Source organism: Phoca vitulina, unplaced genomic scaffold (genome assembly GCF_004348235.1).
Source record: "Phoca vitulina isolate PV1807 unplaced genomic scaffold, GSC_HSeal_1.0 scaffold11, whole genome shotgun sequence".
In the NCBI taxonomy this organism is placed as follows: Eukaryota; Metazoa; Chordata; class Mammalia; order Carnivora; family Phocidae; genus Phoca; species Phoca vitulina.
In genome coordinates this window covers 35,752,843-35,780,743 of record NW_022589714.1, presented here as the reverse complement: position 1 = coordinate 35,780,743, position 27,901 = coordinate 35,752,843, and the positions used below count along the sequence as shown (strand labels likewise).

Sequence of the window (27,901 nt, the reverse complement as noted above, 5' to 3'; positions counted from 1 at the left end):
ATGGCGCTAAACCACACAGCCCTGCCCCAGGATGAGCACCTGCCACACTACCTTCGAGAAGGGGACCCCTTTGCTTCCAAACTTTCCTGGGAAGCGGATCTAGTGGCTGGCTTTTACTTAACAATAATTGGTAAGCTTCCTTAATTTTTCTGTGCGAAGACTGCATCTAGAAAATGCACAGGCTAATATATTGATCTTGCCCAAGGATTCACAAACTTACACAGATATTTTGACCGGAGGTGGAGAGTGGGAGGAAGGTAGAAGATGGGGGCCACATTGCGGGGTTCAGTGAATGTTTCATAGAAATGACTTGGTTATCTTTATTATTCCCTCAATAATTAAAGAAGTTTTACAACGAAATCATTTATCTTGAGACTATTTTGGTTGCTTTAGGACTAGGTTTGTCTTCTGAATAACAAAATTAATGATAATGATATCTTATTTAAATAGAGTGCTTTTACTTAAAAAAAAATGCTTTTGATACAATCATAAGATGATAGGCTCAGAATGGACCTTAGAAATCACCTAGTTCAGCCTCCTCTTGTCACAACTGAGGAAACAGTCCCCGGGCTGTGGTCACAATGGACACACTAAGTTTGCTGCACCTAAAGTAGAGTTGCTCTATGATGGCATCACTAAGTGAGTTTGGTGAGAGTTGAAAAAATGTATTGGTAATAAAATGGGAGTCAGCCCAGGGTCAAAAAGTTTGTGCATCATCCAAAACATGGTGCATCTGCTTCCAGACTATGCTATCCAATGCCATGGCCATGTGTGGCTGCTGAGCACCTGAACAGTGACTTGTCCAAAAGATGTGCTGTAGTGTGAATATACGCGAGACCCTGAAGACTTAGCACTAGCGAAAATAATGTGAAACAGTTCATGACTAATTAAAACAATTTGACTACATGTCAAACCCATACCATTTTGCCTATACTAGGTTAGATACTTTGTTTAATGTGGCTACCAGGAAAAAATTGAAATACATATGGCTCACATTTCTGGTTTACATTGTATTTCTATTGGACAGCATTAGTCTAGGCGATTAGAATTCGACCACAAAACTTCTTAAATTTAAGACTGTTGTTTTAAATTTGGGTCACCAGTACACAGGTGGGTTACGTCTTTAGGTGTGTCTGCCTTTAATCTTTTCAGATTTGGGTCAAGCTTTCTCTCTCTCCCTCTCTCCCTCTCTTTCTTTCTCCTTTTCTCTCTCCCTCCTTCCCTCTCTCTCATCTATTTATTACGGGCTAAGAATTTCATTTAACCTCCTGAAATTAGCAAAAATCATTAGAAAAGTCTGGCGACACCTCTATGGTCAGTGCTTGAGGCAAAAGGAATCGGTGAGATTGAATCAGAAATTCCACTGTAAAGGGATTCCCTGGGTCCTTGGCTTTATGATTAGCAATTATCACACTGATTTAAATTCTATTTTTTATCAATGGACCCTCGTGTCCTTTCAAACACAAGTATATATTGAGTGCTCCTTCTATGCCACTGTTTAAGTTTCTGGGAATACAACAGTGAACAAAATGGGCAAAGTCTCTTTCTGCACAGGGACTATCTGGTAGTAAAACCCACAATGCATTTTCATTTAACATAAGTACTTTCAATTATCAGAAAAGGCGGAAAAATTGACATCTTAAAAATTGAATTTGTCTCAACCAATTGCAAGAATTGAGTTAAAAAATAGCACTCCAGATAAACAAAAGAGGGAGAGGGATCACAGTCCATTCCCCACCCTGGTATGGAAGATCTCAGGAAGAGAGGCAATGAGGCTGGGTGGGTGGGGGAATCAGGAAAATTTCTCCCTTGTTGTATGGGGGGATGGAAGGAAAATTCACAGTCAGATTCAAATGGGCATGCCGAGGTGAAGCTAGAAAAATAGGTCCAAGAGGAGTCCCCAAACAAAGGGAACATCAGGTGACTCAGGAAGCTGGGGGTGGAGCCAAAGACATGTTCCAGAACAGTCATTCAGGATGAGGCCAGGGTCATTTGGAGGGATTTGGACTCATCTAGACCCAGTCTTGGACTTGGTGCTATGTCTGGTTTTTACCCCTCCTAGGATAGGTATGGGGATATGCCCAGATATCTTTTTAAGGGACCAGAGTGAAATGACATTCTCAGTGAGTTTTGTTAAATCCTGGAAGTCTTAGGGAAAACTGGAAGATGAAAAGATAAATCTGAGTTTGGAATAGAGGAGAAATAAATTAGAGACCCATTTCCACCCTTCAACTCTTTTATTATAGATACTTGGTTTATTAACAGTCTATATATGAGATTTCATCATTTTGTATTCCTAGAAAGATTCAGGATTTTGATAATCAAAAAATGTCCCTCCCCACCCCCACCCCTGCCTTTAGCCTTTAGCTTCTTAATCTTGTTTTCCTCAACTATCATCAAAAATGTTTGCATTCTCTTGATAATCCCCTACGGATAAGATTGCCTATAGGAATCACCTACATGCAGCTCATAGAGAGTTGACTATTTTTTGATACTGCTTTGGGCACATGAAACACGAGTAAAGATAATTTAAGAAAGGAAAAATAAGAAAACCAATATTCTTAAAAGAGAAGTAGGAAGACAAAGGGTGCTTAAAGGAGCTTTGTGTATCAACTGCATATGTATGCTTATTGTTTTTAATCTTCTTGGATACAAAGTAGAAAGCATTTGTTTAAAATTCTTCAAGCCATGTTTGCATATTAATTTCCCAGTGTGCCTTGCTAGCTGGTTTCCTTTAATGAGATGTAGGTTTCATTTTAGTTGGTTTGCTCTAGAACTCCGTAATCTCGTCTATTTTTTCCTCTTCTGTCTTAGGAAAGCTAAAGAGGTTTTAACAGACCATTAGGCAGCTCTGACTCCAGGGATTCATAATTTCCTAAGAGCACAATGCAGTTCGTTCCTGGTGGTTTCATACCATCAGCTGAAACACACATTTCTTTCCTTGCCCCCAAAATGAATTGTGGTGGAGAAGTAGAAATTAAAATAGAAAAATCTGGGTTTCTCCTGTTAATACTCTCCTTATTCCTTACTACTAAAGGCAGCTGTACCAGATTCTCATTTATACACAGCTACACTATGAAGCAAGAATTCCTGAAGAAATCTACTCTACATGTTAAGCTATGGAAGTAGGTGTATTCTTTTCTTAAATAAAGTCAGTAGGGATTGGGTCTTTTTGGATTTAAACTGGGTTTGTAAGAACTTTTGAACAGTATCATTGTAATGCCAAAGCCAACTAGTCATTAATAAAAGGATATAAAAAAGTGGGAACACATTTATACCATTTTTTGCAGGTTGGTGGGTTGAGGGTCACATTCTCTCCCTTTGGTGGGAGGGGAGAGCTCATATTATCCACTGTCACCTACTTCCCCTTAATACCTAGTCCAGAAGGAGCTGCAGACACCCAGCGTCCATGTGTCCTCAGGAGGCAAAAAGTCCTGGGATGTGTCTCCAGGAGATGACCCTTTCCTTGCAGGGGGTTATGCCAGCCCACTCTGGCCTCTGCCTCTCCTGAATGCTGGTGCTCCCTCAGCAGTCCACAGTGATAGTGAAAGCACCTTGTCTGGTTGGGGTCACTTCAGCATCAGAATTTACCAAGAGCCAAGGGGTTAACCCTACTTCTTAGAGGGAGGGAGTTCTATAGAGCCGATACTCGGTAAAAATGGCGGAGGAAATACTCCATCCTGGGGGCCAGTACAAGAACTGACCATGGGGATTCCCACCCCCTCCTGAACTTCACTGGGAAGTTAGCAGTTCCTTTTTCTGGGTAAGTTCAGTCTTACAATCCCTGACTCCTATCCCTTTGGAGGCAACCCATCCCTCACCTGTCACTTGCAACTCATGCTTTTTACTTCATCTTCTTAATTTAGATTTTTATTTAGAGTCCTCTCACTACCCTCTAAATCTATGGTGTCCATTTTTGAAATTGAGAAGTGTTTCATATCTGAGTGAACTCCAAATCCTGGTGCTGACAATGGGAATTTATATTTTTCCTTGTAGGGATTCTGTCCACATTTGGAAACGGGTATGTCCTTTATATGTCTTCTAGACGAAAGAAGAAGCTGAGACCTGCGGAAATAATGACTATCAATTTAGCAATCTGTGATCTGGGCATTTCAGGTAACACAACCGTTTCTTCTTTGGGGGTTTGAGCTGTGCCCCATTCTAAAGTCCTCACTGGCTCAGAGATCACCCCTACCCCACCTCCTTTCGCTCCTCCTTTCACCAATCATCTTTACAGAGGTTGTGGTAAGTCAACGGAGTGTCGTCAGGCTAAAGAGCTCATCCATTTAACATTTGTTGAGTCCTTTCTGTGTGCTGAGCATGTTAGATGCTAAGGAGACAATTTGGAATGATGCATGATACCTTCCTTGTAATGCTACACCTCAAAGTGTACTGGCTAAATGATTGAGAAGACAGAAACTTACAGATCACTGTGTTGAGCTCCTTTACACCCCTGCCACCCACACGGGACTCTGTTAAAATAAACACCAAGGGGCTAGGTCTTGAAGCTTAAATGATGGGCGAAGACAGTGTGAGAGGTGAGTATAGGAAGACGGGAGAGCTGACCTGCTGGTACATTGAAGTGTGGCTTCGGGACTGATTGCAAGCATAGGAAGCCTCCAGGTCAGTTGTTCTCAGAACTGGATGCACAAAAAAGCCACTTGGGAAACTTAAAAAACACAAAACAAAACAACAACAGAAAAGCAAAAAACTTCACAGCTGGGTTTTATATCCAGAAATTTCTATTGAATTGGTTGAGAATGTTACCTGGGCATCAGGATATTTAAAGTTGGTATTATCAGGTAAGTTAATATGAGGTCAAAATTGGAAACCACTGGATTATTTCTTGCTTCTTTGGCTTCTCTGATAACCCAACCAAGGAGGAACTGGAATAAAATTTCTCTTTAACTGTAATTAATTTTTATAAATATAAATGATTTTGGATAAGTAGCCTCCCTTTGCTTTCATCTATAAAGTCCCAGGGTTGCCTAGATACGCTCGAACGTGCCTTTGGATCCCAAATTCTGCTGTTTGGAGTATGGTCTTAAGTTACTAGAATTGGGGAAATTGAGTGTGGACAGCACACAGCAACTCCTCTTTCCACTGGAAACCTTTTAGCAGTTCCCCATCTAAACGTCCTTTTAAAAATGTTTTCTGATATTTGTTTCTCCCTTCATAAGTGGATTTTTCTGCCGCTGCCAATCTCCAAAAACAAGGCTCAATAAATAAGCCTCTACCTATTGAGTCACTGTTTATCACTAGCAGATGTGTTGCCCTTGAGAGTCTGCGTGGTGTTCGTTACTTGGGAAGGCTTTACTCAGTATGGACAGGCTTAAATATCATGAGCTCTTATCGGACATGCACATGCACATTAAGAGAAGCATATTGTGTCAGGCCTCCTGGGATGAAAACAGCTGAAAGGAACCCCGGGCAATTTGCAAGGCTGCACAATGGCTGCAATTTTAGTAATAGCCACACGATGGCGGTGTCGCAACATGAATGATGGCTTTCCCGGTCACCTCTCCTGAGCCCAGACGGCTCTCTCCCTGGTACTGAACGTAAAATGCTCGAATGAAACCTACCATTTCATCCACATCCTTCACCAGCGAATAATACCAGGTTCATGTTTAAGGCTGAATTAGGCTGAGCTTGAATAAAAATGTCCTTCAGTGGTCTAATACACTGAAAATGCTTTCCACCAAGCAAATCTGCTCTAGAATTGCACAAACCACCTCATTACTCTGCCTGTGTCTTCAGAGTAATTCAGCAAGAAAGCATTTTCTTCCATGTGATAGCTTTTGCAGATGAACCCAGATCATTTTTCAACTTTGAGTATCTCTAATACATTTTCCACTCCAATAAACTTTAAACATTTTTGTCTGTTTTATTTTTTTCCTTGGTCAACTATATCCCATTATAAGCACCTTGAAGTGCATAGTGGAGACCAGGTGTATTTCATCTATATAACTAATATTTGTGGTTACATGCCGGTGGCTCTCAATTGTATATATGTATTAGAATCACCTGGGGAGCTAAAAAAAAAGTATATGGAAATATATTGATGCCTGAGCTTGCTCCAGATAAATTAAATCAGACTTTCTGGAGGTTAGAGTCCTGGAAATTGATACTTAAAGTAAAACAAAACCAAGCAAAACAAAGCAGGACAAAACAACTCCTCCAGTGATTTAGTGTGCAGCCGGGTTCAGAACTATTCTATGAAGTGAAGAAGAGAGACGCATTCTAGATGATGTTCCAAAGGTTTACCAAAGGCTCCACTCCAGAAGGAAGCTGAAAATAGTCCCAGCCACAACAGACACTAATTTCACTGCATCCGAGTCACTTTCACTTGTCTCTTGATGCTTTTAGCATCCACCCAGCTGACACTGAGCTCAAGCTTTGAGTTCGTGTCTCCTCCGCTTAGAATATTTCCCCTCTAGACATTTACCTGTGATCTCTACCAGTGATTTAGACATCTCCCGAAATGTCACATTCTCAGAGAGGCTTTCCTGATCCCCTGATATAAAACAACAATTTCTATCTATCTCCTTCTGCTTCATTTTTCTTCTCAGCACTAATGACTATCATTCCATCGTATCATATCTTATATTACAAATTATGTATTTCTCTTATCTGCTCTCCCTACTATTAAATACATTTGTCAGTCTTGACCTCCACTTTGTCCCCATCACCTTGCTCTGTAATTGTTACATAAGAGGCACTGAGTAATTAGTTGCTGAATAAGAAACAGTTCTTTTACACTCAGTTTCCTCACCACTGGGATTAGGAAGCCCTAATAGGGGGGTGCACAGTCCAGCAAGATGGAGTGTGAAATTAGCTACCTGGACAACTAGACAAACTAGAGGAGATGTGTGTCTGACTTACAGATGGCATTTAAGAAATATGTGTTAACTGACTACACTAACAGGAACTTGGGTGTACCTCTGTTTACTGAAGAAGGGACACACCTGGGGGCAGGGCTGGCACCTGTGAGTATCAGTTACTTGGTTTTCCTAATGCGATAAGTTTAGGGAGCCTTATGATAGATAGATTAGATAGATAGATAGACAGATAGATAGATAGATAGATGATAGATCACATAGAGGTCGTGGAGAGCTTCTTCAGCATGTTCCCGTCCGGGAAGGCGAAGATTGAATACAATAGCTGATTACGAAGGGTGCAGGGTGTAAATTAAAGTAGAACAATGCTTTCTAGAAAGTAAAAAACACAAAAACACTAACAGAGGCTGAGGAATAGTTTATTTTTTATTATTTATTACTTATTTTTATTTTTTTGTAATTTAATATTTTTAAATTTAAATTCAGTTAATTAACATAATGTATTATTGGTTTCAGAGGTAGAGGCCAGTGATTGATTCATCAGTCTTTTGTAACACTCAGTGCTCATCATATCACATGCCTTCCTTAACGTCCATCACCCCGTTACTGCATCCCCCCACCACCCTTCCCTCCAGCAACCCTCAGTTCGTTTCTTATGATTAAGAGTCTCTATGGTTTGTCTCCCTGTCTGATTTTGTCTTATTTTATTGTTTTAAGGAATGGTTTAAATCCCAGAAATCTGGGTGTGGTTGCAAACAGTTTGAACCTAACATTAACTAAAATAGCTGTCTCTTGTCTGAATAGAATATAACTCAAGGGTGAGTTGAGGCAGGTGGGTAACCTTAACTGGAGGGAATTTCCCTTGACAAATTGCTTGGCGCTCTAGTTGTAGGCAAACCGTTCATGATCATCTCTTGCTTCTGTCACCGCTGGGTGTTTGGCTGGATTGGCTGCCGCTGGTATGGATGGGCTGGATTTTTCTTTGGCTGTGGAAGTCTCATCACCATGACTGCTGTCAGCCTGGATCGATATCTGAAAATCTGCTATTTATCGTATGGTAAGTATGAAGGCTTCTCATTCCCTGATAGTCAAAACTAGTGGATTGTCAGACTGTAAATATTGTACCGATAGGTAATGAACAAAGATTACTAATAACCTAAGAGACTAAGAGTATCTCTATTTAGAGCCCATTTTGTTCTAACATAAGTTTAAAGATTTGAAACTGTGTCAATGTAGATTTCTTTTAAAGATGTTTTATTTATTTATTTGAGAGAGAGAGAATGAGAGAGAGCAAGCACATGAGAGGGGGGAGGGTCAGAGGGAGAAGCAGACTCCCTGCCGAGCAGGGAGCCCGATGCGGGACTCGATCCAGGGACTCCAGGATCATGACCTGAGCCGAAGGCAGTCGCCCAACCAACTGAGCCACCCAGGCGCCCTGTAGATTTCTTTTAATACTACTCTTGTAGGGATGTCTGGTGTTTGGCTACAGTGCTTTTGGCAAACATCATTTCCTTGTATAATCTGTGTAAGCTTCTACCGTGTTTTGCCATGCAAACAAAGAAATAAAATGCATTGAAAGGACGTTAGGTCCGAGATGTTTTAGCTGGTTCCCCACATGGTAAATGTAATTATAAGAAAGATGTTTCTGATCCTCCTTTAGGCCTCAGGGTCCCTGTGATTTCAGAGATGAGGAATTCCAAAAAGTCCAGATCCAAGTTAGGAAGCCGCGCAGCTGTGCTGGCAAGAAAGGACACGCGCAGAAATATCACTCAACACTCTTTTTGCGGTATTATAGGTAGAAAGATGAGGGACTAGAAGCATTGATGGGGGTAGAACCAGCTATGAAAAAGTTTCCAGAGGCTCAAGATTTTTTTTTTTTTAATAATGAGACCATTCAACATGTTAAGAATAAATTTTTATTACTTTTGCTTCTTGGGGTTCTGGGAACTTATTGAATCCCAAAGAGAAGAATTTGGGCCCTTCCGTTTAATACTGAGAACCAGGTGCAACCAGGGAGTAGTATTGGCTTCCTCTGGAAAAAGCTGCTCTGTTTATTAATCTGTCAATCAGAACAGTTGTGACCGTGGAGACGGAGGATGGTCTGGAGCCTGAGGTGGGAAGGATCAAGTTGACGTGATACTTTCAATGTGGTAGAATTTTCCTTTACATTTTAAAGCACTTTTTTTTAAAGATTCCATTTATTTATTTGAGAGAGAGAAAGCGAGAGACAGAGTACGAGCAGGGGGAGGGGCAGAGGGAGAGAGAGAAGCAGACCCTCCATTGAGCAGGAAGCCCAACTCAGGGCTCGATCCCAGGACCCTGGGATCATGACCTGAGCCGAAGGCTGACGTTTAACTGGTTGACTGAGCCACCCAGGCGCCCCTTTTCCTTTATATTTTAAAAGTTTATAGTCCCAGACTCCAAGGAAACCATGCAGGGGAGGTTAAGGTCATGGACCATCATCTTCACAAACTAGCAATCATTTTTTTTTTTTTAATTTGCATCTCTTTTTCTAAACAGCTTAACCCTTCCAATAGAAATAACTTAAATCAGAATTTCCAAGAAAATAAAAAATATTCAAATATTCAATTATGTATATTCTGGATGACTTCAGAGTCCTATACTTTCTAGAAACTTATTTTTGGTCGTATCAAGTAGATTGTAAGTATACTTACAGATTTTATAGATGAGAAGGCAGAATTTCAACTTCCTGGGGATATATGAGGAATACCTTGATTTCTCTGCTTTTTAAATATTTCCTTGAATTAAGGCTTGGTGTCCTTTAAAGAGATGATACTGCCCACCCCCAGCATCATTGCAGGGCATCACTCCATATGGGAACTGTATATATTTTTCCAGCTTCTTTTAAGATTGAACCTCAATAGAATGGTTTCACCATTTGATTTGACTCATGATTAAACCCCTCTACACAGTGTCTTAAAATGTTGGAATTAGAAGACCACTTGGGAACATGGAGACCTTTCTCCCATTAATGTGATAAACTGTTTTAAGGCATCCCTGACAGACAGCCACTTGGCCTCTTCTTGAATAGTTCCAGGGACCAGTGACGGGGAGCTTACTACTGCACAAGGCAGCCCATTCTCTGATTGGTCTGCTCTCATTGTTACAATGTTATTCCTTATATTGAGACAAAACTGCCTCCCAGTAACCTCCACCCATTGGTCCTAGTTCTGACTTCTGGAGCAACACAGAACCAATCTACTAATCTACTCCCTCCTGTACTTGACAGCCTTTCACCATACTCGAATGTAAGTATACAACACCTCGCCAAGTAACCCTAACCATAAATGCTTATACGTATGCGTATGCACATTCCCCTAAATATATGTGATGATCCGTGCCAATGTTTTATCCATTATAATGGATAATCAGGAGCTGACATATATTGTGGCTACATGATTGTTACCTCACTCTGGTTGGGCTTGAGAAATTTGGATTTTATGATACAAAATGCCATGTATTTGAGGAAAAAAAAGAGACAACAGAGTATAGATACAATCTATATTTCTTGTTAGTGCTGAGACAAACACAGGAGTAAAAATCTGTGTTAATGTAGTAGTCCTTTGTAGTTTGCAAATCAGGCCTTGCATTATTTCATCGAACCCTTATCAAAACCTGTAAGCAATGTATTCTTATTTCCTCCATTTTACTGCTAAGAACATGGGCATCTAGAAAGGGCACACGAAGAGGGTCAAACACTAGAACGAGAAGAATTAGGCCCTACTGACTTCCCAAACTGCATACGGCTCTGAGCAGAAGCAGGCCTTGAGTCTGTGTTGAAGAGATCATTTGGCTTTTGTTGACTGTGTTCTGATATTTCTTCTCTGCTACTCCAAAACCAAGGCAGTAAGGATTTACTTCTCTGGCCCTTTCTCTTTGAGGCGATAAATGGGGTGTGGAGGTAATTTCACGAGGAGGCTGCAGCACTAGCTCAGGCTGCCCTGTCTTTGGTGGTTATGGTGAACTGTGGAAAGGGATCACTAGTGCTCTATGGCTTTTCTTAGATGACTACACCAGTTCTTCTTGGAGATCTCTTTTGGTCAATGGAAACTAGTTCTGAAAAACCTAGAGCTCATTTTTTGTTTTCCTGAAAGTATTTTCACAGAATTACTTTTGCAGAACATGATGCAACCTACCTAGATTCTCTACCCTTCTTGCTATGGCTGTGTGAGCATGACTGCTGTGTTTGTCACGTTTGAAGATTCAAAACCTGCTCCCATGAAGCAGGGTCAGCTACTTTACCATCTCAGCACGCAGTCATGGTTGTGGCCCACCGACCCCCACTGTCAAGCGCTTAGGAAGATGAATGAGATAAGAGACGTGAAAGCTTTTATGGAGAAGGGTGTTGAAAGGCACAAGCAATGTGTTATCAGTTCTCACTTTCCCAAAAGGAGTCTACCTTGGATGAACCATTAATACATGCTTTTGGGGGCTTGGTCCTTCTATTCTACCAGTTGGCCCCGTATTGGATAGGATCTCAAAGGTCATTCTGGGTGCTTTCTTAAGATCCTTCCTTCATTGTCTTTGGCATCCTCTCATCTTTCTACTGTCCCCTTTCCTCAGCTTTTATCACTTACCCCTCCTGAGGCTCCTGCGTGCCTATGGAAACCTTCCCTGTGAAAGCACTTCTGATTTTATTCGCTTGGAAAAAGGCCCACGCTCTGGAACTTTTCTCCCTTCACTCCACTCTCCCTCAGAATTCAGTTATCTGACCACTTCTCCCAGAATCCAATGGAATAACTCTTTGGATGTGGAATTTGACATATCGAGGGGAGGTATTCGGGTGTAGGGCAGATTACATCCCGGTAATGCTTTTCTTCTACCTCCAGGGGTTTGGCTGAAAAGAAAGCACGCCTACATCTGCCTGGCAGTCATCTGGGCCTATGCTTCCTTCTGGACCACCATGCCCTTGGTCGGTCTGGGGGACTACGCTCCTGAGCCCTTCGGAACCTCGTGCACGCTGGACTGGTGGCTGGCCCAGGCCTCCGTGGGTGGCCAGATTTTCATCCTGAACATCCTCTTCTTCTGCCTCTTACTCCCAACGGCTGTGATCGTGTTCTCCTATGTGAAGATCATTGCCAAGGTTAAGTCCTCCTCTAAAGAAGTAGCTCATTTCGACAGTCGGATACATAGCAGCCATGTGCTGGAGATGAAACTGACCAAGGTAACTACAGTAATAATTTACAGAGGGGTTTTCTAATCAATTAAAATGTCATAGGGCAAAGAGGTTAGGGAATGTTGGGGGCTGGGAGAATTTTAGAATCTCTATTCTTTATGTACTTCTGAAATGTGCTATTATTTATCTAAACCTTTGTAGTATTTCTTTTCCCTGTTTCTGTCTCTGTCTCTCTCATTTACACACACACACACACACACACACTTCTAATATTTACTAAATTTGTATGGTGGCTCTACTTGGAGCTTATTCTCTCTATTGAATAAGATATTCTTGGTTCTCAAAAATTATTTAAGTCATAATAATAATAACTTTTATGCATCATAAAATACCTCACAGTATTTATACTGTTTTGTATTGACTTTGGTGGGCGTGATTAGGGACATTTCTGCCACCTCACATTATTTACAGAGTAAGAGCTTACCGCATCTACTATCCTATAGGAAATTTATCTTAATACAAGAGCAGTTTCTGCAGGGTCATGTCCCTTGGTAAATGCTAGTTTCAGAGCTGACAGCTCCTTAGATACTGTAATGTGAGGAAAGGAACACACAATTTGAGAATAGACTAGGGTTCTCATTCCATTACCAATACTTGCCAAGTTTGTGATCCAGAGCTAGATACTGAACTTCTTTGAATCTCTATTTTCTCACTTGTGCAACAGGAATAGTAACATCTCCTCGGATTGTGGTGGAGATTTGATGAGACAACACATGTTATTCTGTCATTTGGTGCATAGAAGGTGTTAAAGAAACAGTAGTTCCTTCATTCTTTTGTAACTTTTAGGAATTCTGGGAAAGTATAAGGCAGTGGTCTTCCCACTTTTGTCCTGTCTTAACTTTATATTGAACAAAATATTTTTCCAGCACATACTCAATATAAATGACATGCAGCTAATACCATCAAACTGTATATTAACATTAGTATGCCCTAATTTCTATTTTACTTTTAAAGATAAAAAAATAAATGTAGATTGAAGTTCTAACCATTCCTTCTGGTATCAATCAATCATATTATTGGTATCCCAACTTCACGTGTCCTCACAGCCTAATTTGGAGACCACTTGTCTCAGGACCTATAGTAACATTTCCCTTCAGGCCTGTGCTCTCTTGTAGTAAGTCAGGGCCTTTGTTCTGGTAATATTCCTCTTTTCACATTACAGATGTTTTGAGATGGTACAAGGATCTCTTGGTCGTACAGTGTGAGCTAGAGATTCTTAATGGTTCCAGTTGACCTTTACTTCCTAAACTCCATATGCTGAGTAAAAGAAAGCTCCAAGGAAGTTTTCATTACTCTAAATCTATACTCATAATCTAATAATAGAGCAGTTCTACCTGGACAAAAATACAAGATCAGGAATCATAATATGCTTTTTATCTTATCACTGGCTGTAAAATAGAAAAAAATATTTCCATAAAATCCAAGGTCATGATTTAAGTTCATTTCCAGCTCTCCTTTTAGCTCTTATCTGTGACTTTTAAAAAAAGTATTAATCCAAATAAATGAATCCAAGTTAAATTTGGATTATGTTTAATCCAAACCCTACTCAGAACCAAGTACTGTTCTAAGAACAAGTGAATACAACAATAATAAAAATTTTCCTTCTCAATACTTTATGGAAGTATGTTCAAGGAAATGATGTGATGTCTATCACACTGGTAGGTCAATTCGAGTTTACCTTGTAGTCCTGCAGTTTGGCATACCAGAAAGCTGCTGAGATGTCATATGACCTCCTCTCTCTTCTTGCCACCCTCCAATGGAGTTGGCCTCAAGACATTTTGATGGTCTTGATTAGCGAGTCCAGATCCTCATTCCTGTGAGGTCCTTCTCCAGTTTCTCTGAGTGTGTTATTAATCATATGCTCTCCTTTTAGTTGAATTGCCTAACTCAACCCACAGCTAGCTTTCATAAATACCCTAGCATCTGGTTCTTTGTGTATTCTGGACGGTGGGCAATTTGTTTAGTGAGTGATTCTGAAGCTCGTTATGCATGCGAGGTGAAACTTGGCACGCACCATTTAATTTGGTTTGTGGTTATCAGTCTCCTTGGCCTGGACTGGACTGCATAGATCAAATAACCAGGCTCACCCAGCCCGAAGAGATGTTAAATGAAAAGTGTAGGCATCTGTATGTATGATCTTATTTTAAACATATCTTCTTCTGACATATACTAAATGACATTATATTATATATAATGTCTATATGGCATAATATATGTTATATATTATACAATATATCTGTACCTCTTTTGTATATATAAAACTTATGTAAAATAACCTGAATATAAAATGCTTCTAATTATTAACACTTATGCAAAAAACATAAATCAAAATTCAGCGCACATTGATAAACACAACTTTCTATTTTGGCGTCTTCTCTGCTAAATTTAAAATGTTTTCAATTGCCATTTAATTCTGATCTTGATTTTTTTTTCTACTGAGTAAAAATAAGTAAAAACAACCTCACACTGGACCTTTTCATAGTCTTAGGAAGCTTTTTCTCCATTCAACTACCTCTCAGGATTGGCAGTTTGCTTATTCACTTGGTGCTTCTGATCTTTTAGAATAGCCTTGTCTAAAAGCTTACTACTTAAAGGCCACCTTCTTGGATTCTGGGATTAAAATAATTTACTTTTCTGGGTACTGTAATGATTTCCAGCTGGGTTATTATCTGGGCCTGCATTTTGCCAGTCTGGTCTTATCCACCTGAAAATTGACATCCCACCTACAAATCTCTCTCTGCTTTGTAGTTTCTCTTGAATTAATTTTTTAAGAATGATGGTTTTGCTAGACTTTTGTACCAGGCTGAAACTTCACAGATTGCCAACAGAGGTATGCAAAAAAAGACCAAGAAGTAAAAACAAACAAGCAAACAAAAACTCTCTTTATATTTCTATGACTCAGTATCATCTCATTTTCATTTGCCTGTATATGACTTTGTAAAACAAACTTAATATTAAACAATCAAGATAAATTCAGTTGAATTGGGGGGTCTTCCTTGTCTTCCCAGGGCTATCTATAAATTCTAGGGAGGCTTTTATAATTCCATGGTGTCAGGGGGTGGGGGCTCCTGGTCTAATTGTCATTTATTGCCCCTGGTATTGCTGAGATATTTAAGTTTCTTTCTGGTCTCAATCATCAGTTGTCATGGGTCACTTTACATCCTTTTTGTTCCAACTGGAAGCCCTCTTCAAGTTCATCAGCAATTCCAGCTACTTCCCTGTCCTTTGACTGCAATTCATCATGTGCATGTTGGGAGCTTGGCTGGGACCCTGGGAAGCAAGGCACAAGTTTTTGGCTCTGAGATCCCCAGATGCATTAAGGGTCTCTTGCTCCCCAACACCATCCTTGGCCCCTTGTGCTCAGCTCTGTGGAGTAGCACCAGGACAGTTTCTCAAGGTCAGTTACTGGCTCCTCTGAGGTGCTCCCTCACCTTTGAGCTGTAGACCCTTACCCACTCTTGGGTGGGAAACCTGTAATCATGTGCATCCCTCTAAAATTGTCCCCATTTAGTAAGATTAATGCCTCTGGTCCTTCAAGTTTCTGGCTGTGGGAACTCAATGTCATTTTTTGTATACTCAAAACCCCTGTCTCTCAAGTATTTTCTCTCCTGTAAGATTTAAATTTCTATTTTAAAACTCACAAGCTGAGAAATGAATGGTTTACTTCTCTGGGTATTTTGGCTTGAAAAAATCTTCACACAATGCAGTGAACACTCTTGCTTCTGCTTTAATGAGGGGGGCAGTGGAGTCCCAGGAAGAAAATACCAGAGGCATAGACTAATTTTCCCAAATATTATTATGCTGTATGGACTAGTACTTAATACTTATTCATTTAGCACAGATAGATTATCTATGAGTTCCAGGTCTATAAGTAGTGTCTAGATCCTCTGGGCATCTGGATTTCTCTTAATTTCCTTTATTTCCACCAGAAAGCCTTCTTGATCACCCCTGGATAGTTTAAGTCCCTCTGCAATAGGCCATCAGAGCACTTGACACATTCACTTTATTGAGCCACATGCTTGTCCTTCTTTGCAAGTAGTAGGTAGGTGAACTCAAGTGTTACACATCCTGTTTGCTACTGAGCCTCGCTGTCTGGTGCCTACTAGATGCTTAATCAAGATTGCTATAATGAATACATAATTGAATAAATTAAGTTAATCTAATTACCTTGATGAGTGTTAAGTGGTCCCTTGATCCCTGGCTTGAGTTCCTCTGTCCCTTTTATAACTGACAGGCATTTTGTTTTGCTTTGTTATTTCACATTGATCGTGAAGTCTTTTTAAAAATTATAAATGTAAATCTCTGCTTTCCTCACATGATTCCTCTCTTTGATTGCTCATCCAGTTTATTTATCATTGAAGGTTCATATTCAGAGAACCCCCTGGGAGGACTCTAAGGGCAGTATGTGGGAAAGCTGAACTGTGTTGCTTTTTTATTTTTTAAACTAATTAATTCATTTCCTCTGGTTCCTCATAAGTGTTCTTAGCTTAAATGTCACTTCCCAGAAAAGCATTCCCCAAATTGAATTCAGATCTTCCTATTACCATGGGGCAATGCTGTCTTTACATTTTCTTCTTAGAACAGGTCATAATTTATAATTAATTTATAATTACATACTTATTTTTGTGATTATTTGCCCAATGTCTGGCTTTAGCATTCGTCAGTAAGGCCTGTGGAGTGACAACCATATCATTTTGTTCATTTTGTGTCCCTAGGACATAGCATAATGTCTCAAACATGATACATTAAACATTATAATATAATGTGATATAAATAATATAATATACAATTAATTATATTATATTAATACAAGTTAAATATAAATACAAGTATATAAATAAATACATATAAAATATATATTTGTTGAAGGAAAGAATTTCAAGTTGGGGTCAATCCTAGTTTTGCCACGAGCCCACCGGGAGTCTCACGTAGCTGACATTTGTTATTTATTTCTGCTGCCAGTGGCTGAACCCCTGTCTGTGTTTGGAATTTCTGTGTTGAGGAATTTCCAACATTTTGAGTCTTGGGTCGTGGAGGGGAGGAGCCACATGTCTAAGCAAAGGCTGACTCCTAATTTAAAAGATACGGAAGGTTAACATAACATAAAAAAAAAAAAAAAAGATGCGGAAGGACCAGTCATTGACTTTCCAAGGTTCCCCTGCAGGTGGAGTACGGCTATGACCCTAGGCTCCAGCCAGTCTGTCTCAGGGGCCAGTGATACCAGCAGAGAGGCAGGGAGATGTCTCCCCCGGGCATGGCTGCAGCAGTGCTTTCTGCATTAGAGCTGGTTCAGGCCATCGGTTTGGGTGTCATTTCTGTCGGCTTGGCGTTCCCAGTGATGGTCTGTCCTAACCAACCCATTCCTTTTCTTGTCCCACTTGGCCGAAGTCCATTTCTTGGACTCAGAATCGTGACAGATTCACCTTGGACAAACCACTTCTCCTTGCTGGGCCTTGGTTTTCTTGTTTGTGAAAGGAGGTGGGGCAGGGGAACTAAATGCTGTCTAAGTTACCTTCTAAAACTCTCAGTTGTATAAAAATGGCTAGATTGGTTGGATTGACAGCAATAGCTCTGACTGCTAAAACCACCTGGTCTCTCCACCTGAGTACATTTCCCCACTGAGTAGCACTTTCCATACCTTAAGGGCTTGGTTCGTCTATAATGAACAGTGAAGTCTCCCTTGTTTTGTTGAGCCAGATACTTAGAGATTTGTATTTCCTGCCAGCCGCTGCCTCATTGGGGAATGCTGTGTTCAGTTTTAGACCCAAACCCTGCAACACAGATGTACAGAGTGACACGACTTAATTTACATCCTCTCCTTTCAATCACAGCTTTTGCTTGTTTATAGAAGAGTGGTATTTTAAGATTTGAGAAAATTGCAGCGGGGAAGTGCAGACCCCTCCTTTTTCTAGGTCTTTTTTTTTTTTTTTAAGTACAAATTAATATTTTCTACTTGGATCACCCCCAGGGCTCACATAATGGTAGACACAGCAAAGCTCTCAGAATTCTTTTCTTTCTAAGTGCATGATGAAGGGTCTGGGACAGTTGGCCTTAGTTGTCATTCTATTGATAAAATGGAAGGAAGAAACTCAAATTAGACATGCTTAGAGTTGTCGAATGACTTTATTTCTTCAAAGATGGTGTGAAAGCTAAATATCACCCTTATTTTTATACATATCAGGAACTGAGGGCCAATGAAGGTAGGTCACGGTTGCTAAGTTGCCCCCTTTCCTCTTTGCCATTGGTAGTGTCACTCAATGGCAGGCTGACTACATATGGCGGGAGGTGGCCTCATAACTGGCCTTTACTCTTACATTACTATCTTTTCATCTCTCTCTCTCTCTCTCTCTCTTTTTTTGATTAGTTGGGAGCAAATCCATGTGCTTGCCAGCTAGACTCAAGATAGGAAAACCAAATCTTATTATCTGTATGTTCTGGTCAATTGTATACTCCCCTGCCATTTACTCAATGCACACATGTAGTGATCTTGCTTCTTGTGACCTTATCTCACCCCAGCCACTGCAATATGCTTGATTTCAGTAGTCTAGCTGGTTCTGTGATGTGGTCAATCTTGTTATTGGTAGGGAATTTATTCCATCTTTCTGGCTCTCCTTGTAAACTTCACTTCTACATCAATTCCATGTCCTCTTCTCATCCATTTCATTATTCAAGATAGCACACAGCTTCAAACGTTGGCTGAAGCCCTACTCATATCCGAGCAAAGGAGCCTGGTGCAAGAACTGAAATGCCAACTCTTAGAGAATCAGGGGTTCTGTCTCACTCACACTGGTCGTTGGAGTTGAACCACAGCTGGAATCCAAACCCGAGTATCTCTATCCACGATGTTTGCACTATTGCACACTGCCTCAGCACGGAGAGAGGGCAGGCCTTTGCTTCTTGGAAATCATATCTGCTGGAATGGTTCAGATGAATTGGGCCCAAAGACAGAGGCTTATATAATTTGGAGAATTTACTTTCAATCCCATTGTTCTATTACTGCTTTAATTGATCAATCGATCAATTATGGACAATATTGCCCATGTGACACTTAATGCCAACTTGGACTGTAGCTGGAACGTACAGATATCCTTTAGTCCTCTGCCGCAAGATATATTTAAAGTGAACTGGGTTGCAGATGTGTGATTCCTTTGTAGAAGCCAAGCACATATTCTGTGAATTTCCTCCCACAAAAATTGCCTAATTTAAGAATTGAAGTTTTACTGCTTTTCCAGTAAACCAAAAGGCAGTGATACATGTGAAGCGATTAAAAAATAAACAACTTAGAAAAAAGCTCACAGGTCCAGGTGTCTGTGCTAGATCTGGTTTCAGGGTATTTGGAATAGAAATTCTGGAAAATGAAAATGAGGACACACTCAGAAATGAGGAAAGAGACTGATGAAAGATTAAACATGTTCCACTTTGAGTAGAAAACACTGGGACAATGAGTGTAACATGCAAGTTTTGTAACTTTTATGGAGTTTATCTTAAAATGCCTTTAATATTTAATGTTTTAATGTTTTGTGGAGTGTATTTTAACAGGAGAAGATCGTAGAAAATAAATGGGTCTCATGTTGACTTTGTATTCACTTCAAATACAAAGTAATATTCTGCAGTGCTTTCAGATCTAGGCTTTTATCCCTCTTTCTGCTCTAAACTTGATTTCTAGTCATTCAATTTAAGGCACTTAGTTTTATCCTAGTCAGAAAAACCACAACGATTCATTCGCTATGTGTTTAAAAACCACAGCATGGTTAATTCTCTGATGTCCTTTTAAAAAGGATAACATAATGCAAATGTTTGAAGTCCTTTCTCTCCCCATTGCACACTCTCATAACAGTAGAAAATATGTAAAATGTAGAAAATATTATGGACTAAGTGTTAATCTATTTTTTGTCAATGACTTTGACAGCAACACAGAAAACAGCTTTTGAGATACTGTGAAATCATCAGATGAGTCACCAAAGAGAAAGGATGGAGCTATGTTAAGTTCCCAGACATCTGCTAAAGCAAGTTTTATTTATGTTATTGTTTATTTGGGGATTTAGAAAAAAGACCCTCACTTTGAGCCTTGAGGCATCCATTCCATTTACAAACAAAAGTCACATAGACCAAATGAAATACAATTTCTCCTGGGTAACCCTTTGCAGAGAGGTGGGAAAAAAGCAAGCAAGCAAGCAAGCGAGAGGGAGGAGTGCATGTGTGATCTGGGTCTGGTTGATAACCATTAAGCACAGGTAAGAATTTTGGCTCAGGACCTTAAAGTAAGGCTGCAGGACCCTGACACAGGGCATCAGGACTCGAAGGAGGTGTGGGCTCACTTCATTCATCTCTTTGAGATTTAGACTCTATTTGTAAAATGGAGTGAAATGGATATAACTGAGGTGTGTCTCAGCTGCAGTTAATATTTAGAGATGAGCCCTGAGTTTCTTAGGTGGAATTTTATAACCTGAGACACATGGTGGATTTTCCAGGCTTCTTAGTTGACACAGCTCACAAATGTGGGGTTCTCAGGATAAACACCCTACTGACAGGCTGTTCTGCAGGTCAAATAGGGCTATAGACCATTCCTTGCATACAATAGCTCTGTTCTCATGGGAGCATATTGAAATGCACATGCATAGAAATGACTTTGTTATAAAAGAACTTAGCCACTTGGATTTCTAAAACAAAAAAGCATGCATAAATATTGTTGCTCTGTTACTAATAAAACATTTTGTGTCTCATTCCTCATCCTTGATTCTCTACACTAGCATGTCATGACTCTCATGTTGGGAACACTGTTCTTTTCCTTCTTAAATAAGAGGATGGGGAAAGAGGATGTGGTGCCTGCCTCAGATAGCTCCATCTTTTCATCTTTCCTGGGTTTTGGGGAACTCAGAGATAAAAGGAAGCTCCCTTTTTCCTACAAATCCCTTATAAAATCATAAAGATGGGTCTGATGATGCTCTTCCTAGTCATGTGCCCATCCCTGTTCTTGCTCTTGTAGCTAGGGGCATGCCGTCCTCTGGTCAGGCTTGGGTCACGTGATGCCAGTTCCATACAACAGCCTAGGGGTAGAAGGGATGCTGGCGATGCTAAAGTTTATGAGGAAATGAAAGACATCTGGTCGATTTGCAAAAGCAGATGTCCACTACCCAGAGTGCTAATTTGAATATCGTTTCATTATTTATTTTATAGAAAAGCAGTAGGTAATAGTATAAAGATACTTCGAAGTTAGTACACTCTCTCTTAACTAGGACCTGAAATAGCTCATGTTTAAAATGAACACCAAGGCTTGGGCTTCAGTTGCCAGTGTCAGTATTCAGAGGAACAGCCCTTTCGTTTCTTGTTTAGACTGTTGCCTAAACAAACCTGTTAAAAGTGGAAATTCTATGTGGGCCAGGCATTGTGTCTGCTTTGTTCATCGCTTGATCCTCGACACGAAACATATAGGAGATGCTCAGTAATGCTTGTTGATTGAATGAATAAATAATGATTTTTCTACCTCCAATTTCTTCCTGTGCCATTTCATTTTACAGGTAAATCTTCCTAAACACGGTTCTCATTAAGTCTCCTGCTCAGAAACCTACTAGGGCCTCAAAGCATGTGGAATTAAGGGCAGCCCGGTCATAAGTTATACAAAACCCTGAATACATGGATATTATCTTTCTTTCTAGCCTCATCTATATGCCAAAGTAAATTGCTTGCTAGTTTCTTTTCTTTTTTTTCCCCAAAAATATGGAGCGCTTTACAAATTTGCATGTCATCCTTGCACAGGGGCCATGCTAATCTTCGCTGTATGATTCCAATTTTAGTGTATGTGTTGCTGAAGCAAGTACTTGCTAGTTTCTATGCAAATCTCACACATATCTGTGCCTTTGCTCACGCTGATCTTACTACCAGTCCTTTATTTCGACTTGCCAACATGCAGGTTATATGCCATGTCCCTCATGAGACCGTTCTGAATTTGCCCCGTACCATGTAATTTGGTCCTCCTCTGCTGGTACTTAAATCCTATTCTTCTTTGTACTGTAGTTTGTATTCCAGAGGGCTACAACCAGGCCCTAAGGTGGACTGGTGTCCCCAACAGCACTTGGCATTGTGTCCGGCACCGAGCACTTGGTAAAAAGCGGTTGTTGAATTCAAGTGAGATAATCTATAGGGTCAGGTATGTAGTTACAGGGCATTAATTAGGGCTACGTTAGTACAGGGACTGGGTTGCAGATGGTAAGAAACCAGTGAGAGTGTTTAAAACCCTCTTTCTAATTATTCTTTGATCTGAAAGTTAAGAGGCTCCTAAGGTAATTATAATTTTGTGAGAGAGAAAAGTGCTTTCTGGAAAAGTCTTGCTTTATGCCACTGTGTCACTTTAGTTAAAACTTGGTGATTCTATTTTATTTTATTTCTAGTGAATTTCCACTATCCAAGCCTCACACTTGAGAAAACGAGCCAAAAGAAGTAACACTTAACAGAAATCTCTGAGGAAGATTCATATTAAAATTTCCAAAAAGGGCAGAGTTTCTGTTTCCTGAGGCAAATAAGAGTGATTTAAAATTTCTTCAAGGTGAACGTGTTTTCCATCTAGTTCCAAATATGATGGAACATATTTTCCATCAATGTGGGTTGAGAAGTCTGGAAATTTCAGGAGCATGGATGTCTTCTTAGCATCATTTCCTACCCAACGTAAAATCTGACAGCTTTTATAGGGTTAAACTTTGGGTCTTTTTGGTACATTCAAATTCTGGAGTGAAGAATGGATAGGATGTGGTAAATGGGATAAGTCATTGTAATAACTTCTTCTGGCTGAACATCTCTGAAGTCCACATAGGAAATGTCTCCTACAGGCAAGGTAAATGGACAAATAATAGACTTTCTTGGGTGTAAATGAGCTACTGCTTCTCCTCCCCCCCATAATTTCCACCAGGTGTCTTGACTCTGTTCTATTGCTTTCCCTCATCAGGTAGCAATGCTGATTTGTGCTGGCTTCCTGATTGCCTGGATTCCTTACGCGGTGGTCTCTGTGTGGTCAGCTTTTGGAAGGCCAGACTCCATCCCCATACAACTCTCTGTAGTGCCAACCCTACTTGCAAAATCAGCAGCAATGTACAACCCCATCATTTACCAGGTCATTGATTACAAATTTGCCTGTTGCCAAACTGGTCGTTTGAAAGCAACTAAGAAGAAATCTTTGGAAGACTTCAGGTAAAATTTCAGAAGCCAGAAATGAATGCTACTGTTTCAAAATCCCGTGGGGTCCAAGCCACTCTGTTATGCTGTCTTCTTAGGGTTAGAGCTCATCACTTAGGAGTAGTCTAAAGAGGATTTTCTGTTCATCAAAATTCCTGAAATCAAGTCATCAGATATGTTGGGTTGGATGTCATGGGTAGATAATGAGAAAAGTAATCCCATTTCTGATTGTAGAGCAACTAAGATAGGAAGCTATGTCCATTTGAGCGGCCACTATTTCTCACTCTTCCTTATCTGGGACCAAATCCATTTTACTCCAAGAGTATGGTTCCACCTGGCATTGATCCAAAATTAGGTTCTCCCAACAGAAAAGATTCTCCTGTTTGGGATGTTTCTACCATTAGCTATGAGTATAGGATTTGGGCAGGCAAGGAGAGAAGGGAGGTGACATTTTTACTCTCTGACAGGTTCTTTATGTTATTTTCACAAGAGCCCCTATTGTACCTTCTCTTTGTCAGATAAGGAAATGGAGGTGCAAGTGAGGTTAAGGTTAAGTGAGCTGCCCGTGCTTACACAACCAGGAAGTAGCAGAGCAGAGATTTAAATTCAGGTCTATTGGGTTTCCAAACAGTCTACACTATTTCTGCTATAAAATGAACAAGTGAGTCCGGGGATCCAGCACCATTTTTCCTAAAGGCTCAGGGTGAGTAAAGAGTTGAGGACGATGTGTGGGCTTTGTGTCCATTCAGGGCCAGTCTTAGCAGTGGAATGTGGATCAGGCACCTGAGAGCATGGTCTGAAGTGAGGGTTGTTGAGAAGGTCCAGGTTCTCTGATTTCTATTACTTCTTACTCACTGGATGTCTAGTTATTTTTTGGTACTATTTTTCCTGATTAAGTAGGGAACAGAGGAGAAAAAAAGGTAGAACTAGCTGGGAGAAGATGTGGGTCTTTATCTTGTTCTTTTACTACGCTTGAGCAAGTGACATATCTTTTGACCTTTAGGTTCCTCACCATGTAGGGTACAGGATCAAATGAAAAAAAAAATAAAAAGGCACTAAGAAAAAGTAGTATTGTTATTGTTGTTGTGGTACAGGGGAAGAAATACACAATTTGGAGATAAAAGATGAGTGTTTGGTTGATTTTTCCGTATCTTCGGGAAAATGAGCCTAGAATTGGGCTGAGCTGATTGCAACACCCATCTTTTGAAACTGTAAGAATTACACCAAATGCGTGTTTGGAGAGGGCTAGGTAACAAGTGTTAGTGGGTTTTTTCTTTCACATTGCTGGTAGTTAATGCCTTTTCTGTTGAACTGAATAAATGCAAATGATAAAATGCATCTACTTTGGCAGTAATAACACTTTGCCCTTATCAACTATTAATACTTTATTATGAATGCAGGTTAGAGAGAGTATTTTTAATAGAGCAGTTGTGGGAGAAAATAATGGGCATTTCTTCCTCTGAAAGAGATGATGGGAATTTGACAGGAATGGCTGAAGGCAAATTTCACCTACCTTGTAATTTTGCCTTGGACTGATTCTGTGTTCTGTACATTTGCTTTTAAGTGTGAGCAGCACATAAATATTCAATGCTCAATAATAAAAAGAGAGAAATTTATGAGGAAGGCAGTGACTTGGGGCCACAGACCTTTGGAGAAGCCAGCCAGGCAAGAATCCGTTCAGTTCACCTGCTCCCATTAGCCATTTCTATGAAATACAACAATTGCTTTGCTGGAGGAAGACAAATGCTGTTTCCTTACTCCAGAGTCTCGAAGCTTTCAGTGGAAAAAGCAGGCAGGCAGTAGTGCTAAAAGCAGGAAGGAGTCCTTGGGTTTTCAAGTTTGGAACACTAAAGAGGTGTGATGAGTTGCTGATTTTTGGAAGGCTCTGTTTCAGAGAACTTTCCAAGGAAGCAAAAAACACTTTTTCTGTTTTTCATCTTTGTTGTAATTAAGGAGCTAAGAAAATGGGTAATATTGAGGCTGATAGAATGAGTTGAAGTGGTCTAAAGCTAGTCCAGAGTGGTTAATGCACTACTAGAACAATTCAATCAAATTAAACTAGATTAATTGATATCCTTGTTTTTTCCTCTTCTGAGCTCTGAAATGAATTTGCTTATAATGGGAGACCCTCTTGGGAAATATTCTGAATTCAAATAAAAAAGCTAATGTGTTGAATATGAGATTGTAGAAATAAATTTTGAGTAATTTTTACAGTTCATTAAAAGTTAACTCATTTTTCCCCCCTAAATTGAGTCCCCTGAGATTTTGGTAAAAGCTGATGAACTACAGCAAAAAATATGGCCAAGAGCCCATCTTGAAATGCTATTATTCATCACATCTGGGTATCCAGATGTAGTCTCCCGTATTTCATAACCAGTGCTTCTCCACTCTGGCTGTGGATTAGAGTCAAGTAGGGAACTTTGAAAAACCCCTGCCTAGACCCCACTTGCAGAGATTTGGCTTCAATTGGTCTGGATTGGGCCCAAGCGTCATTAGTTTGTTTCATTGGTTCATTCTCCCAGATGGTTCTTACACCCAGCCGTTGTTGAAAGCCGGTGAACCAGAGCCTGGGAAAGAAACACATTAGGAGTGCAGCTCATGTAGTCAGAGGCTTCTCCCCCCGACCTACACAGAGACCACTGAGTGACAGGGGAACCAGACTTCTGGTGCTAGGCCAATCTTAGATGCAATATAAATGATCAAATGATACTGGGGGTACATAGTGGAAGGATCGAGGCATTTTACACTCCTAGTATTTTAGTAAAGATACAGAACAGAAAACAAAGTCCTAAATCCTGGCATTGACATTCTAATAAAACTCTCCTGACTACTTTACTTCTTTCCAAAGAACACTCTTTGTAGGTAAGTCACAGGGCCAACTGACTGGTAGGTCGATAGGGAGGCGATGAATTTTGTTCTGAGGATGGGAAACTCACTGGGGCATAGGAAATGTGTCATGAACAAGTGGCTTGTTTTTGGAAAGCTCCACTCAAGGGATTTCTTGACTTTGAATGTTTTAAAGTGAATTATTTTCCTTCCATTCTAATTCAAGTCTTGTGCATATAATCTTCTTGGTAGACATGCCTGCTATGATATACGTACACAATATGTGTATGTGTGTGTATATATGTTAAGTTATGTTTTCCTTCTCCTGTGTTTAGGCTGCACACTGTAACCACAGTCGGGAAGTCTTCTGCTGTGCTGGAAATCCATCAAGAGGTATGAAGATGGACACAGCATCACTTATGGACACAATTATTCACATGTTTGCCTCTTCACTGCTGTTGATGTTTGATTGTGACTACACTTTTCTCTTTATATTATATTTTTATATTTTGTACACTTTCCCTCTTTTCCCTTCAGCCAGGATTTGCTGGGAAATTCCAATGGCCAAATGGAAATTAGATTATAGGATACTATTTAAGGAATATTACTAGGATGAGCCTCCCTGGAATTTTCTTTTTATTATATTTTAAAACCTAATTGTCATGCCCCAAAGTATTAAGTCTGTGATACTAAGAAAAATGTTTCATCATTTTATTTATTAGGATGTTACTTAATTTCATTACATCGTCATTATTATTTCTTAATGTAGGGCCAGGATGGCAGTTTCGGGGTCCATTCAAGTGGGTGGGTGAATGTTGGGACTGTGGTTCTTTGACTGGTGGATGCTTCTGATTCTTGCAGCCATTCTCCTCTCATGCTGACAGAAGGTCACACTCTAATGGTAGTGATTCCACAAAGCAGTCCTCTAGGGAAATCAATTTTGCCTTAAATCCCTAAATGGAAAAATCTCTTGTATCTCAGAATTTGAGAGCAAAAACAATTCCCACTGATGATAATTTTACCTACATGGATTTTCCTCATTAAGCCGCACATATTAACATAGTGGATATAACAGGGCATTACTAGCTATAATTACTCAAGAAACAAATTTAGTGAAAACAGCTATATATAAGTTTTTTTTTTTATTTGTTTGTTATATGTTATCTTTGTTCTTTCTTTTGTTCATGGGTTGTTTTCAACAAATACTGCATGAGGTGAAGAAATGCAGATAAGAATGGGATGGAATGATTTCAAAAGGTAGATGCTTGCCCCTTAAGAACTAATGAAAGGGGCAGGCATGTAAATACTAGCTCCAAATTGACCTTCTTTCCTAATCCAAGGAGTAGGGTCATCTTCCTTGCAGTTCTTTTCATTCCAGTTCTAGGCAGGTGTCCCCCATGCTCCATGCTCCATTCACCTCCTCCTTCTGTTATGACCCTAAATCCTGCTCAACAATTCTGATCCTACAGTTCTGATAACAGCTGGTGAGAGAAGAGGGAGAAGGAAGGGAGAGGCCCCTCCAATACCCTTGATAATCTCTCCACTCCTTCTGTCTGAAGATTTATAGAGATCAGACCTTCCTCCAAGGCTTAGCCCTCAGTACCTGGTAGCTTGGGTTTTTTCTCTATTAGTTTTCTCCAGAGTTGGAGTGAAGATGGAGTTGATGTGCATCAGCGGTTTATGATAAGGGCTCAGTAGATGTGTGTATAAAACAGTCTCTGATTTAGCAAAAGAAGTGACCACTCTGCCTGGGGCTTGGGACTGCTCACCCAAGTGGGGACAAAAGAGGCAGGATTATTATTAGAATAGAGGAGCAAGGGACTTATAGGCAGATGAGTAAATTACAGAGGAAGAGTGTGGCATCTCAGGTGGAGGT

General features: G+C 40.1%; 1 protein-coding gene and 1 non-coding gene across 2 annotated transcripts; one reads left to right on the top strand and one right to left on the bottom strand.

Annotated features, from left to right (window-relative positions):
* OPN5 (opsin 5) lies at window positions 1-26,424 on the top strand. Its single transcript, XM_032409415.1, has 6 exons — window positions 1-130; window positions 3,997-4,116; window positions 7,723-7,893; window positions 11,687-12,021; window positions 22,973-23,214; window positions 26,361-26,424. Exons 1-6 carry the CDS (start codon window positions 1-3, stop codon window positions 26,422-26,424), a joined length of 1,062 nt encoding a protein of 353 aa, XP_032265306.1.
* Window positions 21,745-21,851, bottom strand: LOC116635956. The gene has a single exon (XR_004300254.1). It is a non-coding gene; the product is annotated as a U6 spliceosomal RNA (small nuclear RNA).
* Window positions 26,425-27,901: the final 1,477 nt, after the last annotated feature.

Bases quoted from the DNA above. Each gene is read 5' to 3' on its own strand.
- OPN5 (XM_032409415.1), top strand. From the start codon at position 1: ATGGCGCTAAACCACACAGCCCTGCCCCAGGATGAGCACCTGCCACAC. The intron at 131-3,996 runs GTAAGCTTCCTT...TTTTCCTTGTAG, and splicing joins CTTTTACTTAACAATAATTG to GGATTCTGTCCACATTTGGA. The intron at 7,894-11,686 runs GTAAGTATGAAG...TTCTACCTCCAG, and splicing joins AATCTGCTATTTATCGTATG to GGGTTTGGCTGAAAAGAAAG.